The 17,285-nt window shown below is 39.3% G+C and overlaps 1 protein-coding gene across 4 annotated transcripts in view; it reads right to left on the reverse strand.

Moving 5' to 3' along the window:
* The window catches only part of UBN2 (ubinuclein 2), a 74,893-nt gene that overhangs the window by 18,832 nt on the left and 38,776 nt on the right, over nt 1–17,285 (reverse strand). For all 4 annotated transcript variants that reach the window (XM_045855782.1, XM_045855780.1, XM_045855781.1 and 1 more), the window contains 7 exons: nt 14,001–14,130; nt 10,694–10,812; nt 9,995–10,108; nt 9,267–9,410; nt 8,480–8,530; nt 6,485–6,527; nt 1,090–2,640 (listed from right to left, as the gene is read on the reverse strand). In XM_045855782.1, the coding sequence (XP_045711738.1) occupies nt 1,090–2,640; nt 6,485–6,527; nt 8,480–8,530; nt 9,267–9,410; nt 9,995–10,108; nt 10,694–10,812; nt 14,001–14,130 (2,152 nt within the window). The remainder of the gene's footprint in view (nt 1–1,089; nt 2,641–6,484; nt 6,528–8,479; nt 8,531–9,266; nt 9,411–9,994; nt 10,109–10,693; nt 10,813–14,000; nt 14,131–17,285) is intronic.

Genomic DNA, 17,285 nt, shown 5'->3' on the forward strand with positions numbered 1-17,285 from the left:
GGAGAAAGATGAAAACGGAGCAGATGACATGGAAGGCAGAGAGATGAAATACGTGAGTAATAAAGAGTTCTCAAAACTCCTAGACCAAAGGGATCAAAAATAATTAATGAACTCTGAATTCAAGTTCAATAAATGAACTCTGTGTTTCACATACTTACAACGCAAATCTCCCTCTGCCCACCCTTGTCTGTGTTCTTGAGCTGAAGAAACCTAGCCAGGTCTGAGACTGACAGTTACCATGTTCTAGGTACAGAATTACTGAAAACAAAATAAACCAAGCCAAACTCTGGAAACAGTTGAATTTCAACAAAAAAGAGGAGACCTTACTAGCATGTAGGCAGAGGAAACACATTACTGATAAGTAAAGAGAACGAAAAATTGAAATGACCCGAGACTCCTCTATAACCCTGAACACCAACGGTCAGTAGAACAGTATTCACAGCATCTGGAGGGAGACAATTTGTAACTACTCGACCGTGGCAGCACTAAAATGAAGCTAAGGCAAAAGAGCTTTCACGTTAGCCTTTTTGAAAGGATTCCTTGTGTGAGGTACTCCTATTAACTGAGAGATAAATTTAAATTAAAGTCTCAAACACAGAGAAACTCTGGTATGAAAGTATTACTGATACTAATTTGACAAAGAGAATTATATACGAATAATTGCAAAATCCATGCAAAATAAAAACTTTATTTGAAATGACAAATGGTTAAAGGAAAAAATAACATGAATGTAAAAATCTGATTAAGAAAGTTGGGACTAGGGTAGGAAAGACAGGAGACAAGTGAAGGTACGTTAAATTCATAAGTTATTAATTTGTTCTAAACTTTAATAAGATAAGAGTTTTCAATATGCATTTTAATTGTGTCTTTCAAAAGTTTTAAAAGCAAGCAGGTGGTACTTGACTAAAAACCAATCCACATCCCCAGAAGAACCCCGTCCTCAAGTATCCCCATCACTGAGACTTCAGCATCGGGAACATTCCTCGCCTGTAAGCTCTCGGCTATTGCAAACGACCTGCACCTTATCCAAAGGCAAGGAAGGTCACACGATCTTATAGTTCACCCCATGAACGTGGGTAACATACATACCTGCACACTGGCTGTCACCACTGAAGACCCTGAGGCAGAGGATGGTCTATGTGGAGTAGACAACGGTTTAGAAGCACCCTGTGTTCCACTTCCTGTTCCCCCAGACAGACTCGTCCTATTGGCTCCGCTTGAGTTAAGGTTGCTACCTCTGCTGGCAGGTACATTCACTGCAATCCCACTCAAGCTGTTCTTCCCAACAGTTCCAGTGGATGATGAATTTGGTAGCTTTGAAGAGGCCTGAAGGTTTTTTGTAGATGGAAGGCCTGAAGTGCGATTAGAGGGCAACAAATTCAAGGTAGGAGACTGTCTGCTGATGTTGACTCCACTGGGCTGTTTATGGGCTGGGTTGCTACTGCTGGCGTGGCTACTCTGGGCGACTAGTACACTTGGACTGGAAGAACTTGAGGATACAGCAGGCTTGGGAGTTGGGGTGGATTTAGAAATAAGTTTAGATGATACTGAAGGCTTAGCTGACAGAGGGGGCTTGGAGGAGGCAGAAGGCTTAGATGAGGGCAAGGGTTTAGGGGGCGTGGCCGGTTTAGGAGACGCGGCAAGTTTTGGGGAGGCAGCCATTGAGAAGGGAGACTTGAAACCCTGCGTGGAGATTTGTGACACCATAGCCTTGGCTAAATAGTTACTAGAGGTAGTGGTGCTAGGTACTGTCCTAGAAACCAGGGAGTGGGACCCTTGAGAACCATTACCAGGTGAGGGAGTAGGTAAGGGAAAGCGGTACATAAGTGGCTTATCTGAAGTCTTAAGAAGTGGGGATGAACAGGAAAGCTGAGGATTATTACTTAATTTCACCACTGGGTTGGTCTGTGATTTACTAATGGTTGCTTGTAATGGAGACACATAATTCTGTTGGACAGCTGAATGCTGGTGCACCTTTGTTACTTGTGTTAACGAAGAAGCATCTTGGGCCTCTGATGCTCCCAGAGCGTGAGAGGAGGCAGCGACCTGGGCTTGGGAAGAAGAGGAGACGTGGGTCTGGGAAGAGGAAGAAGCATGAATCTGGCTTGACCTCTGGAGTCCTTGTTGAAGTAGCCTGGCTGGCAAAGGTTCTAGGGAAACTTTAGGGTTCTGAATTGAAGAACCAGCAATAAGGCCTGAAGAGATGCCAGTATGAGCTAAATCCTGGGGTTTCTTTGGTACTGGCCCTGTGTGACCAGCAATAAGACTCGATGAATGTGCAGTCTGAGCAGAATCTAGTTTTTTGGGCGTAGCCAGTGGCAGCTTGCTCATAATACTTGCTAGTTTTTCTTCCCTCAGTCCCGGACGAGGTTTTGCAGTTGGCATGCTTATCCTCGAGCCAGCTGGAGGGCCCTTGTTTCCACTGTTGATAACAGCTAGAGCTTCAGAAACGAGATCCAGTGCAGGGGGGTGGAAAGAAAGGTCTTCGTCTAGTGAGTCATCAAGGCAGATGGTCTCCTGGGCTGGAGTAGAGCTAGAGCTGGTGGAGGCCACGGCAGACGTGCTGGAGCTTGCTGAAGGACCACCAACCGAAGCTGCCAAGGATGCAGGAGTTTTCTGGTCCTTTTTTGGACTACACTCCTAGCACAAACAGCAGTGTATTAGAAAAAATAAAATGACTAATGAAAAAATTAGAAAGTACTGGTTGTTAAAAGACTAAGAAGTTCTCATAATGATTACCATTGTACTGGAACTCTTCTTCAGAGACTGTAAAAACCAAGTAACTTTTTAAAACTTTTTAATAAAGATTTTATTTATTTATTTTTAGAGAGGGAAGGGAGGGAGAAAGAGAGAGAGAGAAACATCAGTGTGTGGTTGTTGGGGGCCGTGGCCTGCAACCCAAGCATGTGCCCTGACTGGGAATCGAACTGACGACACTTTGATTCGCAGCCCGCACTCAATCCACTGAGCTACGCCAGCCAGGAAAACCAAGTAACTTTTTAGAGGACAGAGCTCCTGACCGAACTGCCCTCATAAGCCTAACAACCCGACATACTGCACATGACTACCACACCACAGTAAGCCATTCTAAGGAGGCTTAACACCCAGCTGAAGAAAGATGGACACACTAGTCACACTGCTGATGAAAACCTCCCCCTCCCACCTGGGTCAGGTCTTCAGGTGCTAGTCCAAATCCACTCGACTCTCCTTGTGCGTCTAGGAGAAGTTCTGCCTTTACCCTAAGACTCCACCCGCCTTGGGGACTATGTCTTGCTAGGATGCAGCCGCTCACATCCCCCTTCCTCGCACGCCCTGGCCTGCAGCCGCCAGTGGCCAGTGTGGAGAGCAACTGGCACGTCAAAGCAAACACACGTAAAGCATGTTTTCTATTCATTCCAGAAAAAGTCATTTGTCACTTTTTAACACATATTTACTTAAGTGCCTACCATGCTAAGGGTCTACTGTGCTAAGCAAAGAAAGGAATTAGGAATTAAAACTATGAATACCTGACAGAATACCATTCGTGTGTTTTTTTTAAATGTCACTTTCTTAACATTAAGAGATAAGAGAATTACAGCAAGGTTCAAAATATTCAAAGAGTAAAAGAATTAAAAAGTAACTTTCTCTTAAAAGAAAAGTATCAAGTGTTTACTTGTATCAGTTTGAAGATTAAGAATAAAACTGTTACATAAAAATCATTTCAAAGTTTCCATAAGTTTCTTCCAACAAACCCAATAAACCCCAAACCCAAAGTCTGGCATTACACATTGATGATGCAACCACAGCGCTTACCTTAACCACAGAGGGAAAGAATGGGGAGGCAGGGTCTTTACCACCACCTTCCAAGGCACTCCAGTCAACAAGCTGTTAGGAATACCGTCTGACGCCCCTAGCCGTTTTTCTAAGCTTCTGTTCTAAAAGCCCTGACTGAAAACCGCCCTGCTTCTCAGAAGTCTGCAGTGTAACTGCACTAAGGTCAAAATTGTCTGCTAGCATGAATGGTTAATGCAGATGAGACACATTTGCTTTAAGGTGCCATGCAATTACATGATCAGCAGAAATTCCACTTATAAAAAGTACAGAAACTGAGGGTGGGGGAGTGTATCAGAACAATACTGCATGTTACCAGTACAAAATTGCTGTTTTAAGTAATCTTTTTATTAATATTTTTCTTTGTAAACATTAAATGCACTTTACTGTGTAGACTTACTTGGCAGAAAAAAGGGCTCAGGATATATATTTGAGTCAAAAAAAGGAGGTTACTCCACTTACATAAAATGTTAACCTCAATCTGGATAAATGAATGGCTGGACAGATGGGTGGAAGGAGATACAGGGGCACAGATCTGGAAGGGGGGGCAAATGTTTACCAGAAAGTTAAGAGCTTTTTCCTCTGAGCAAGCAGAATTTTCTAGATACTTTTACTTTTCTCCTTCTTACTTTTTTTGTTGTGTCTACTGTAGGCATTTCCTTACATTCTCTCTAACTAAAATAGATATTTGAGGGATGGCAGGATGAAAAAAAAAAAGTCTGCACATTTGGGGGGGGCGTAGGAAAAAGTAATTTAATCACAAAACCCAAACAAAACGGTGACTTCCCTACAGTAACCTAACACTTCCACTATTAGAATTATGATAAATTAATCACGTTGGAATAGATGGATCAAAATTTAAACAACCCTCAGAGGAGGGTATTAGGAGTTTAAAAATAAGGTGTCAAAACAAAGTATGAGCTCAACAGATTTAATAAAATATTGGTTCAATATTATTTAGATTAGAAGACAAAGCAGGGTACTAAGAAAAAGAGGATAGTTTCACTCTGTATTCAAAGAGCCTTTAAAATTAAAGAAGGCCACAGAGTAACAAATATTCTGACTTTCTGCCATAATCTCGTATGTAAAGAAACTCATCTGTTCAAAGAGATGAAGGCTATGGGAAAGTCTAAAATACAAAGGAGGTAGGCTTTCATTATAATTTTAATTTCAAATGATTACAGTTTTCACTTCTAGACTTTATACTTGGTTCTTTTTCTACTCTGCTCTCTTCTCTTTTTTTAGATTTTATTTATTTATTTTTCAGAGAAGGGAAGGGAGGGAGAAAGAGAGGGAGAGAAACATCAATGTGCGGTTGCCCGTCATACACCCCCTACTGGGGACCTGGCCCACACCCCAGGCCTGTGCCCTGACTGGGAAACAAACCGGCGACCCTTTGGTTCGCAGGCTGGCACTCAAGCACTCAGCCACACCAGCCACGGCTCTTTTCTCTTTTTTAATCCTCAGCAGAGGATATGCACAATAATTTTAGAGAGAGAGAGGAAGGGGAGGGGAGAGAAAAACATAGATGTGAGAGAGTGACATCAATCAGTTGTCTCCTGTATGCGCCCCAACTGGGGATGGAACCCACAACCAAGGTGTATGTGTGCCTGGACCAGGAATCAAACCCTCGGTACAGTATGACGATCCAACCAACAGAGCCACCCAGCCAGGGCTGCTCTAATTTAGTAGGGTATTTTTTTATCTCCTCTTCTACTTCTTTAAATATTTAAAGATTTTTAAGTTAAACTACTTTATATTCCTAGCCCAGTAACGCCATCACTTGGTAGGGATCCGATTCCATTGGTCGCTATCTGCTGACTCACTCACAGTGACTGACTTCCTCACACACCCTCTATTGTTAGGTAGTGAGCTCGGATCTGAGGATCTGACGCAGGGTGCGTGTGGTAGGCCTTTGAGGTCTGAGAGGAAGGCATACTCTTCTAGAGAGAACTGGATTCGCCAGTTGCCCTGGGTTAATATTAATCCAATATTAATTCAGATTATTTTTCAGATTATTTCCAAGAACACACAGGGACTGTAAATTAAACTCTTAAACCAAGGGAAATTCTCAAGCAGAACTATCTTACCCTAATCCAGAACCCAGACAAAGATATGGAAGTTTCTTAACCTTTCTGCTGGTGAGTAGATTTCTTTCCTAGTCTTTCCTTTTACTAAAGATGTTATCCTTTGAGGGTCTCAAGTTTATGCAGGGTTTCATTCTAATTCTCAACCTATTTAGTCCAAGAGAATCCAGTGCTGCTGCACTTGGAGAAGAAATTTAAAACTAAAAATGAGATAATGGATGAAAATCAGCAAATGCCCCTAAAGGCAAGCAAAGCTTCAGAAGCAGACCAATGCTATGGCAGCTTTAGGGATTTCTCAGATGTATTCGCAACCTCAGCTAGGCGTTTAAAGGTTATTTGTTATATTATCTAGCATTTCTGAGTATTAAGCCTTACAAGTTATTAATATATTCAAATTTCCCACTACTACACAGTCATCTATTTTCCCAAATACAATGGCTCTCAAATTTTTTACAAAGTCTGAAAACACCCATCTTAAGAGTACGATGACCCCTGTCGATCTACGCTCAACACCACACGCCCTGCTCGTTTTTCAGGAACTCAACCTCCACCGTCACGCCTGCTGTGAGGGCTGGTTTAACGCTTACCTTCGCTTTGGGTTTAGGCGCAGGAATCACCTTTTTCTTTGCCCTGAAGACCAAAGAGTAAAAAGGAGGGTATTTCAGTAACAGTTAAGCCACATGTTAGGAAACTGTAACATCATCTTTTAATTTATTGGTAAATAATTTCTTCTGCTATTTGGAAAACTCTTGGAGGAAAGAAACTACGTGTAAAAGCTCAATTTATATGTGAATAGACAGCAACATTTCCCCCAATTTTGATTAATTAGAAGGCTAAACCAAAATATGAAATATAAATAAGTTATCTTAAAAATTAAATGTAAATATTCAAAATAAAATAAAAGTAACTCAAGATAGGCTAACAAAACTGCCTAAGGATTCTCACTTCAAAGAAGTGGTAAGAATTTGTAATTTTTATAAGAAAACAGAACTTCAGGAAACTTCTACCTCAAACTAAATTATGCCAGGAAGTAGTAAATAAGATATTTTTAAAAACAAAACAAAACATCAGGATTTTAAACAAAAACTACTTTTTTGCAGGAAATTTTCCTTTTCAATTATAGTTGACTACAATATTGTTTTAGTTTCAGGTTTTTGTTTCTTTTTCAAAAAATTTTAAAGAAAATGATTTTTAACTTAAATATTCAAATAAAATTTTCAAAACAGGAAAAAAAGGCAGAAAAAATACAACGGGACCTTTGGGAACCACTGAGCAAAAAAGCCGAGTGATTAAGAGCCTCTCACAGGCCCCACGGCAGGAGAACGCGCCCAAACGTCTGCGGCACAAAGGGCTGACGAGCTAAAACATTTCACACTGTCTGAGTATTTGTATTTCACTTAAATATCATTATTTAAATTAACAAACATCCTAAAAATGCCAATCTACGGCTTCATTAGACAATTTTTGAAGTTGTTTGTTTTTTAAAATAAAAAGCACTTGGGCAAAAAGACTTCCAGGCCCACCTGCCCCCCAGATTTCTACTTTCTGGTACAAAGCACAAAATTAGTCATATATCCCCCCACCACAGGATAACTAAACCACATGCACAAAGCACACACCTATTATATATGAAACCAAACTACCCAAATTTATACTAAAAAAATAATAAGAATTGAAAACCACAAGTACAACACATCTCCAATGGTGTACTAACAAAATGTCATTCCTAACAGCTGTAAAAAAATTCCACTTATTACATCAATAACTTATACAAGGAAAGGGGAAATTTTGTAATATTACCCAGAGGATGCTAACCAGAGCTCCTCGCAGAATACTGAATTAGAGTGCTCAGTAACTTTTCAGTGATTTGCTAATTTTTGTACTTTATTAACTCTGTAATACTACACTTTTAGGGTACAAGGAATTAGCCCTAAGTTGTAGGTAAAAATAAAATTCTTGTGGATTTAACCAGTATTCACTCAAAAATAAAACCACAGAAAAAACTTGCCTTCTGACTACTGCCTGTCAAGAAGAGGATAAGAGACCTTTCTTTAGAAACATAGCACTAAGGAGAGATCTGGTTTTGAACAGAAGGAAGGCCATGAAGAATAGGTTAATTTTGTGGAACAGAACACTCTGCAAGGCAAGGAAGTGCAGGCACGTATCCGGAACTGTCTTAGAAAGCACACGGCTACGGGTTACCTACACAGAAGGTCACTAAAGGGGAAGAGAAAAGGCACAGAAGAATGGAAGGACAGAAGGCCCGAGGACAGAGTGAACCACCAGAGCCTTGCTGTTTACGTGGCGCCTGCCTACCAGAGCTCAGGCCAACACACGGCACATTCTGGATTCAGGTTTCTGGAGACGAGCCTGAGAACTACTTAATAGGTAAGTGTGTTCTGAGGTCTATGCAGTCAACAATAAAAATGATTTTTTAAAAAAGGGCAGTGTTAACATGGAATTGTCTAAATGTACGTTTAAACTGGATTTCAACTAGCATTTAATAAATGGTATTTTTGTTTACTAAAGCACATAACGTGAATAAAATTAAATGAAGAAATGTGGAATCTGAATTTACTCACGGGGCAGAAGTAAGATGATTGTGTACACTCCGGCTTTCCTTAAAAAGCATTCTGAAAAAATTAAAAAGACATAATTAACTTTTCACAGTAGATAAATAATATAACTCCTTTATCATTTTAATCATATGATTTTCAACAGGCTATTATTTGCTAATTTGCCAAGTAAAAGTTGTAATAATACAGTAACTTCAATAATCTATCTTACAGGGAATTTTGTATCAACTCTACTGAATCTTGAACAGCCTGACAGATGTTTTCTGTTGATTTAAATGGAACACTTTAAGATGACAGGTTGAGATAGCTAAGCCTGCTACTTAACTCTTTAAACTTTAAATTGGACTTTTAAACTTTAAATTAGATTTTTTTTAGGTTACCAATCTAGAATGACTACTTACAACAGAACCTAAGGTTGTGTCTCTTTTTCTGCACTCTAAATCTTCTGTTCAGTCCTTATCTTCAGAATACCCATATTGAGTTCCCCTCCCAAAGTTCATAACCATCTTTCCCCTCCCTTTTTCTCAACCAACAAATTCAGTTACAAAAAGAAAAAAGTGGTCAGTGAGGAAAACACCCTTATGTATATTTCTATATCTCTATGGCCATGTGACCAATTGTTTAGTCTTTTCAGTGCTTGAAGTTTTCAAATCAGAGATTGTCCAAGATGACTAGACAGAATTTTAAACACATCAGGTTCTTAGCAAAATGAATGTCGTGTGTGTGTACAGGTATCTTTAATAACAGCAGTAAGAAAGTAAATAAAGGAAATCTAGGATGTCGTATTTCTTACCTTGCCTGCATCCAGCCCTTAGGCCACAATGGTTTCACCTCTGTCTCCATAAAGGATTTAAGATAATCCTCAGCAGACTGGCTTTTATTTGGCTCTAACTCATAGCATCCCAATTTGATCTCAACAAGGTTACATAACAAAGTTCTAAACAGATTAAAAATATATATTTATATATAAATCTGACTGCAAAATTGTAGAAAATTAAGCTTGAAACAGATTTTTAAAAGCACATAAATCTGACAGCAATAATAAAGAATACTATCTGAAAAAATCAGAAGATGACATGAAGATAAATAATGTCTAACATATATCATTCATTGCACTACAGCCAAATCCCCACATGAAGCAACTTCCTGTGATACCTTTAATCTAGGCACCAAAGATTGAGAAGGGTAGCCTACAACTAATCCCTTACTTGGGATACTGAGTTACTGCTAAGAGAGGTGACTGACTATACAAGTATATTGAGCCCTTCACCTTCGGAAACCAGTACATGACTTACTCAATAATTAAACAGTTAGCTTAAAAATCTTTATGAAAATAAGTGATAGCACTCTAAAAATATTAGGACCATATTAATCTTCTCTTGAATAAGTCTTTCCTACATACAAATCTTTGGTTACTCCCAATCCAGTCTTCAACTTACTGGAGATTCTTTGTAAGAGAAACTTTACTTCTCCATTACTACTTAGTTAATATTAAAAGTGAAGGCTCTGGTGAAGTCTTACCTAATGGTGTCATCCCAGTGGAATTTTTTCCTTGGTCCTATGACACGTTTCCCTGGTTTCTCATCATCGTCTTCCTCGGATCCATTTTTTTCACGTTCCTCATCTGTTTGCAACCTAAAAATAAAAAACATTTTATAAAGCAAAGTTTTAACTCAACATTGCCTATAATACACTTCGTTTGTTGAATCGCATAATTGGATGTTAACTCAAGGGACAAGGTAAGTAGGGAGTCTGCCTTTCCACACAATACTGTGCATTTCAAGTGGGTTATGGAGCCGTTTGGTAAAGAAGGTCTTCAAACTGTAATGTAAAGGCATGAATACTCATCTTCCAGTTCAGAATGTGTTTGTGCCCAACCGCAGACAGTCAGGCTGGCCAACGTGTGAAACGTCGGGGCAGTGTCGGCTCTTGCTTTGGTCACACCCACACACAAAATCAGCAGCCTTTCTGCCTTTGACATCAAAGCAATTGAGTGGGAAGCAGCGTCATTCAGAAAACATTTAATAGATAAGTTTTACATATTTTGATAAAGACTCACCTACTGGTTTAACACCTACATATGGTATAAAGAACCACATATACCATTTCAGTGGTATATGAGGATTTCTACTTGGTGATGAAGTCCACTTAAGACCGACCCCTAAGGTCTAAAAATATTTCTCAAAAGCAAAAGCCAGTTCAAATACAAGAAGTACATACTTGGCACACTTAGCTTGACTACGAGCCTGGCAGTCCTCCTGGTATTTAAACAGCTGTTCAGGCATGACATTGCTGACAGCCAGTTTCAGTTTTTGCAGAGGTTCTCTTAAACGATCATCCTGAGAAAAAAAACAAACTGCAAGTTTTTTCAAACATGTTTAACAAAACTTATTTTGCAAACAGATCTTCAAAAGAAAATTCATGTTGTAGACACTGATTCTAGACACAAAATATTAGTATGTTTAAACACAGACATCTCTTCTGAAACACTGACTTTTCAGAGTGCACACAGGGTATAAAATTAGCATGACCATTCTTCCCAGGGAGCCAAGAGAGTCTCAGTTTTTGCCTGTTGCCTCAGCATAATTATTAATAGTGCTCCCTTACATTCTTGGAAATGCCCCGTGTTTGGTCAATGCAATGTACGGACACTTCACACAAGTGATTACACAGAGAACAAATCTACAGGGAGCAGGCCAGCGCTAGCCAGCCCCCGTTATGATGGGGAACCAGAACCACAAGGAGAAACACTGCTGCGGAACATGGCCACACGCGGGCTGGTCTGGAAGACTATCAGCAGGATGCTGGCTGGCACCCTGTTCTCTCATTTACTGTTGGTAATTGTTACTTATGTTGCAAGCAAAAATGCAAGGTAAGGCTAAAATGAAGAAGGAAACTGGGAGACTCTTCCTCACATGAGTTCAGGGCAAAAAGAAAAGCAAGTAAATTTACATCTGATAGCTTTAATTAACTAATGTATTATTTTCATCTTTCAAGTAACTATAGATGTAGCTATTTAAAACACACTTTTCTTAATGTCATAGGTGCAGAAATTTATAAGATTTTGCTTTTCTTCACTGTCACGACTATTTTAAATATGTGATTTCTGACCCTGGCTGGTGTGGCCCACTTGGTTGGCACTGTCCTGCAAAGGGAAAGGTTGCAGCTTCGTTCCCAGGTCAGGGCACATGCTTGGGTTGCAAGTTCGGTCACTAGTCAGGGCGGGTACGAGAGGCAACCTGATCAATGTTTCTCTCTCACATCCATGTTTCTCTCCCTTTCTTTCTCCCTTCCTTCCCCCCTCTCTAAAAATAAATAAAGTCTTTTTATTTAAAAAAAAAGCGATTTCTGGTAAGAGGACTTTTAGGAATATAATTATCATACTATGGTAGGTATATTTTACAAATTAAATCATTCTATTTTATTAATAACATTTACCTTATTAAAAAAACAAATATTACTAATAAACACCTACCTCTTTCAGGCATACCAATTAGTAAACATTACTGCAATATGATAATGTCTGCTATAAAATCCCATGTTTCAAAATGTGAACATCCACTTTGGGTGATCACTTTCTGAGGATTACATAGCAGAGATTATCTTCCTGGGGCAACCTAAATACCCATTAACAAGAAAATGAACAAATTAATGGGGATATACTCATACAATGGAGAACGAAAACTGTATGGAGTACCACCACATGTAAAGGCAGACAAATCGGGGGTGCATAATGTTGAGTGAAGAAAAGCAAGCTGTAGAAAAAAAGTATGACTCAATTTTTATGAAGCTAAAAAACATGCAAAAACAAATAATACAATGTTTATGTTCACAAATGTATGATAAAACCATGTAAAGAAAAGCCAGGGTAAGATAGGTGCCTTTCTTTCACAGCCAACACAGAGAGTAAGTAACTTCAAATATCGAACCTGACATGTTCCTTAGAAAACATTTTACATTGTGCTAAAAGCTGTTCGCCTACTTCTGGTTCGTTTTGTACTGGCACCTGTCGGTGTCATCTGAACTCATGGCGGTGAGCTCCCTCTGCCAGTGCCTGAGGGACTCAGGCACAGACACAAAATCCGAGACCTTGGATGAGTTTCACTTGTTCAGTACCCTGCTTCGAATTGAGAAAGAACTAAAGTTTCTCAAGTGTGTTATTAACATAAGTATTGGACCTAAAGCATTGTGTCAGATCGCACCCAGTACAGTGATTCTGGACGTAACAGCGATGTCCCCACTCACACCATGGTAGACCTAGGACAGCCATATTGCGCTGTGCGACTCCTGTCTTCCCCCACCCCCAGCCAGAAAAGGTTTAGGTTTGCTCAAAATATTATAATCTGACTTTTTTGGTCCCAGGAATTTGGATTGGGATGAGAGAGCTGAGTCGGTCTCCATGTGTGGCTTTTCTGTAATGTAAAACCTTGAGAATCAAGCAATCTTATTTGCAAATGCACATAAAAGGACAGATATGAGACGTGGGGAGAGAGGCAGAAACAAAGTTAATCAAAATGATCAGTTCACATCCTTCTTGGCTGCATTCTTGTCCTTAATTCCATGAAATACCTTTATTCACAGAAAAAAATGTCCTTTTTTCTTGTCTTAAACCTCATTAAAGTTATTTTCTATTAGTTGCAGGTTATTAATTTTTTTTAACAATACAGGAAAAGTAATCAGGACAAAGAAGGTATGGGAAATCATCTTATATGAAGTGAAAAAGGGGACATAAGAAATGTCATAAAAGTGATGAAGTGGACAAATGATTAGGTTTGTGAATGAACTCAAAGACAGAATTAGGACCAACGGAGTAGAAAACACCTGGATTTGGCTTCAAGTATGGAAGAACATTCTGATACAATAAAGTAAGTTTCTGACCACTGGAGGAATTCAACTTGGACAATCATTTAGTGGGGTTGTAGGAGAGGAGAATCGAGCAAAACATGAATTATACTAAATAATTTTTAAATTTACATGCAACCGTGTGATTCCTTGTACTGGTCTGTATAATGTCTGTATAGACACTTTAGGAATAGAAAATTGATTTATAAATATGTCAGATTAGCCCTGGCTGGTGTGGCTCAGTGGACTGAGTGCTGGCCTACAAACCAAAGGGTTGCTGGTTTGATTCCCAGTCAGGGCACATGCCTGGGGTGTGGGCCAGGTCCACATCCCAGGTATGTAGGATCCCAGCTGGTGGATCCCAGGAGGCAACCACACATTGATGTTTCTCTCCCATTCTCCCTCCCTTCCTCTATCATTAAGAATAAATAAATAAAATTTTTAAAAAATGTCAGATTATCTGATGATGGCAAAATTGTTAGCTGTGAAACAGGCTAACTTACTGCCCCAAGAAACTGTGCCTTAGAAAACATTATTTCTCAACTAAACTTACCAATTATAGAAAAATAACTTTTTCATGGGGTCCAATACAACTATAAATCAATTAATATGCAAAATGTCCCAAAAGAATCCACCCTCTTTGCAGGCTGTAAAACCACCAATGCAGCTACTGATTCCCCCTTACCTGGACGTTGAGGTGTAACTTCCTCAGACGTTTTACTAGTGTTTCCTTATTGCATGGCACAAAAGCTTCAAGGTGGGCATAGACACCACTGCGGATGACGGGGCCGAGTTCCTGCAGCTGTAACTCAATGCTGACCAAAAACAACAACAACAAATCAATAGGGCAGAGGTCCTTTCTAGAGTACCTACAAGTAAGGAGGCAAAGGAAATGATTCTTTTCTCATTTTACATTTCCACCATTTCCTAGACAGTATTTTTCAAGGAAAAATAATTGATAAATAGTGATGATACAGAAAATTTCGATGAGCACAGTTTAAGAGGAAAATTTATATAATCCCAAACAAGCTGGCAAGCAATTTTCTTCATGACAGCAGCAGAGCCTACATTTTTTGGTAAAGCACAGGAGCTCCATTATTAATTAGGTTAATACCTAATTATTATTAGGTATTAACCAAAAGCTCATCTCCTCAAAGAGACAGCATACTCCACTCAACCCTTGCAATTACAATACTAGTGAGTGACACAGTTTCGGTGAGTTCTTAAGAGTACTTTTTCCTTAGAGGTGTTTGAAAATTTAGGAGTCAAAGGAGGTCAGACTTCTCTGGCTGCACATGCAGACGATTCACCCATCTTTGTTTCCCTCATTGTGCCTGCACTACAGACCAGGCAGTTAGGTTTGTTCGCACACGGTGAAATCGTTCAACAACCTAGTTCTCAGAACGTACGTATCCCTACTGTTAAGCAGTGCATGACTGTCTTAAACACGCATCCTTCACACATATACTTTAATTTCCTCCCTAAGAATTCTAATCTTCTAAGGTCTAGGAAGTATCTGGAAAAAACTAGAAACACATGGCAACAAAAGTGTGAATTTCAGATATTTTCACATTTATTTCAGAGAAACAAAGGTTATCTTGAAGTGGTGAACATTCTTGAGCCCTGCCTCCTTCTTTCCAACAGGCTCCTTTTCCTCTCACATGAAATCTATCCAAAAGCACATTTCTACACATAAAAGTTGCTGTGAATGGGCCTCAAACCTCTGACAATAAATTATGAGCAAGAGATCACTACAGGTTCTAAATGAATGAAAACACACTGGGACCATCAGCTGTTAACACAGAGAGAACAAACAGGGTTTTGTTGAGTAAACAGGCTGGAAACACACTATTACATTCTTCCCTATTACATTTTCTAGCTGCACAAGGCTCTCCTCTGCCTCTGGAGCAACATCCAAGAAATGCAGCACGGGACGCCACAGCAGAAGCAAGAGTCACCTTTGTAAACAAGACTCTCTACTGAGGAATATTTAGTCATAACTACTATGGTATTTTCTTTTCACCAGGATTCTAGAAGTATAGTCACTTCCCCATCGGTGACATATGACATATCTTCCTACCCCAGCAACTCCCTCTTTTTAAAAAATTAAATATTTTTCTTATCCAATCAGTTTAAAACATTAGTAAAACAAAAGCTCTACGTCCAAATGAATTCTGGAATCTACTGAATTTCCTAGATTCTTCCTCAAGTATTCCAGATATCCTACCAATATTGTCCAAATCAACCACTGAAAACTACTAAATGAAACTACTAAATGAGTTAGGGAGCTATAACCCCAACTCAAAATCCCAAATAGCTCTTTATCTTATAGCAAGAATACAGAGCCTGCTGATGTGTTAACTGAGACTAGAGAAGAGGTGTGTTCGTCCTTCTTGTCCCTAAATAACTACTTTATTCAGATGGGCTGGTTCTAGTTGCAAAGTAACCCCTCAAGAGAGTTAGGAAAGCTCTGGCTTACAATCAACCCTTTCACTTTGTTAACCTTTATTTCACAGAGAGAGAAACCGACAGAGACCAACCGATAAGTTTATTCACTGAGATTCAAGTCACCACTCACTCATGAGCTCCTTAAAGAAGCATCGGATAATGCGATGGCACACAGGTCTTGTGCAAGTGTGTCGGGTTGGTAGTACCCGCCTGGAGCACTCATTGAGCAGAACTGTCAGGCTGAACTGGAATAACAGGCAAAGTGTCAACATTTTATTACCAATGGCTGCTTGAGGTAAAGGAGGAAATAGGGGCTGAAATCAAGCCAGCATGCTGTATATTTGTTGATTCAGGTCAAATTCAATTAGGCAAAATATAAAAGGATACTCTATTCCAACAAAGTCATCTCCTCTTTTCTCCAGGGTAAGGAAGCAATACAGGGATAACTTCACGAGAAATAATCTACTCCAAATAATCTACCACATGCCCCTAGAAGATCAACTCAGCCCAGAGATATAAGGGATGCTGGTTTAGGAAAGTGATAAAAGAGGCCAGAAGACATAAAAAAGGGACTAGAAGAGAAAAAAAAAATCAACTAAACACTAAAGCACACTCTCTGAAATAAAATGTAGATGGGCCGCAAAAAACTAGAGGATTTGTTTTAGGATAGACATGAGAGGAATTAACAGAGAAGCCTGTTAATGGAATGTTAATAATTCTGTTTATTTGAGATGTTATTTCCCAAGGATGGTTTTTTAATTTTCACAGGGGAAAAACAGCTGTTCCCTCTAACAGAAGAGTAAAACAAAAAAAAAGAACTGTCTCAGTCTCACACAAAGGATCTGCTCTAGTAAACTTAGGAAGTTCACATGGAAAGAAAAAGAAGAGCCAGTCAGGTCCCTGACTATGGAATCTGGGGCAGCTCTGAGGAGTGATGTTTACACTGTTTACTGAATCTGGGGTTTGCAGGGAGCTAGGAAAAGGAACTGGTACAGACAGGAATCATTTGCCTAACTTTCAGGCAGACAGAATCAATTTGAAAATCACTGGCTAAAATAAAGAAGAATGGAACCAAGACATTCACCATACTACTTACTAGTAGCTCACTATGTTATACGTTTCACGAAGTCCGTGGGACTTTACACATTTTAAGGAATACAGCATGAGAGAGTGTTATTAAGACAGTTTTCACAATCAACAAACCCATTCATCCTTTATATCTTATGACAAACCACCTCCTTTATATATTTAAAAGACCGAAATCACAGTATCAGAAACATGACCTTTTTGTTTCTATAAGATGCTACTGAACCAATATGTTATTTTCATGAGAATAGTAAATGGTGCTGTTTTCTCTAGAATCACGTGTTTTTCCCAGTTCTGCTTGCAGCCAACTATATACTCAATTTCTACAACCAATGGTCAAAATTTATGAGCCAATAGGTTTGTATATACATCTTACGAGATCACAATCTTAGATTCTACAGCTTTATTAGTATCAAACTCTAACAAAGAATGAAAA

Source organism: Phyllostomus hastatus, unplaced genomic scaffold, assembly GCF_019186645.2.
Source record: "Phyllostomus hastatus isolate PE091 unplaced genomic scaffold, TTU_PhHast_1.1 phas_scaffold_114, whole genome shotgun sequence".
NCBI lineage: Eukaryota > Metazoa > Chordata > Mammalia > Chiroptera > Phyllostomidae > Phyllostomus > Phyllostomus hastatus.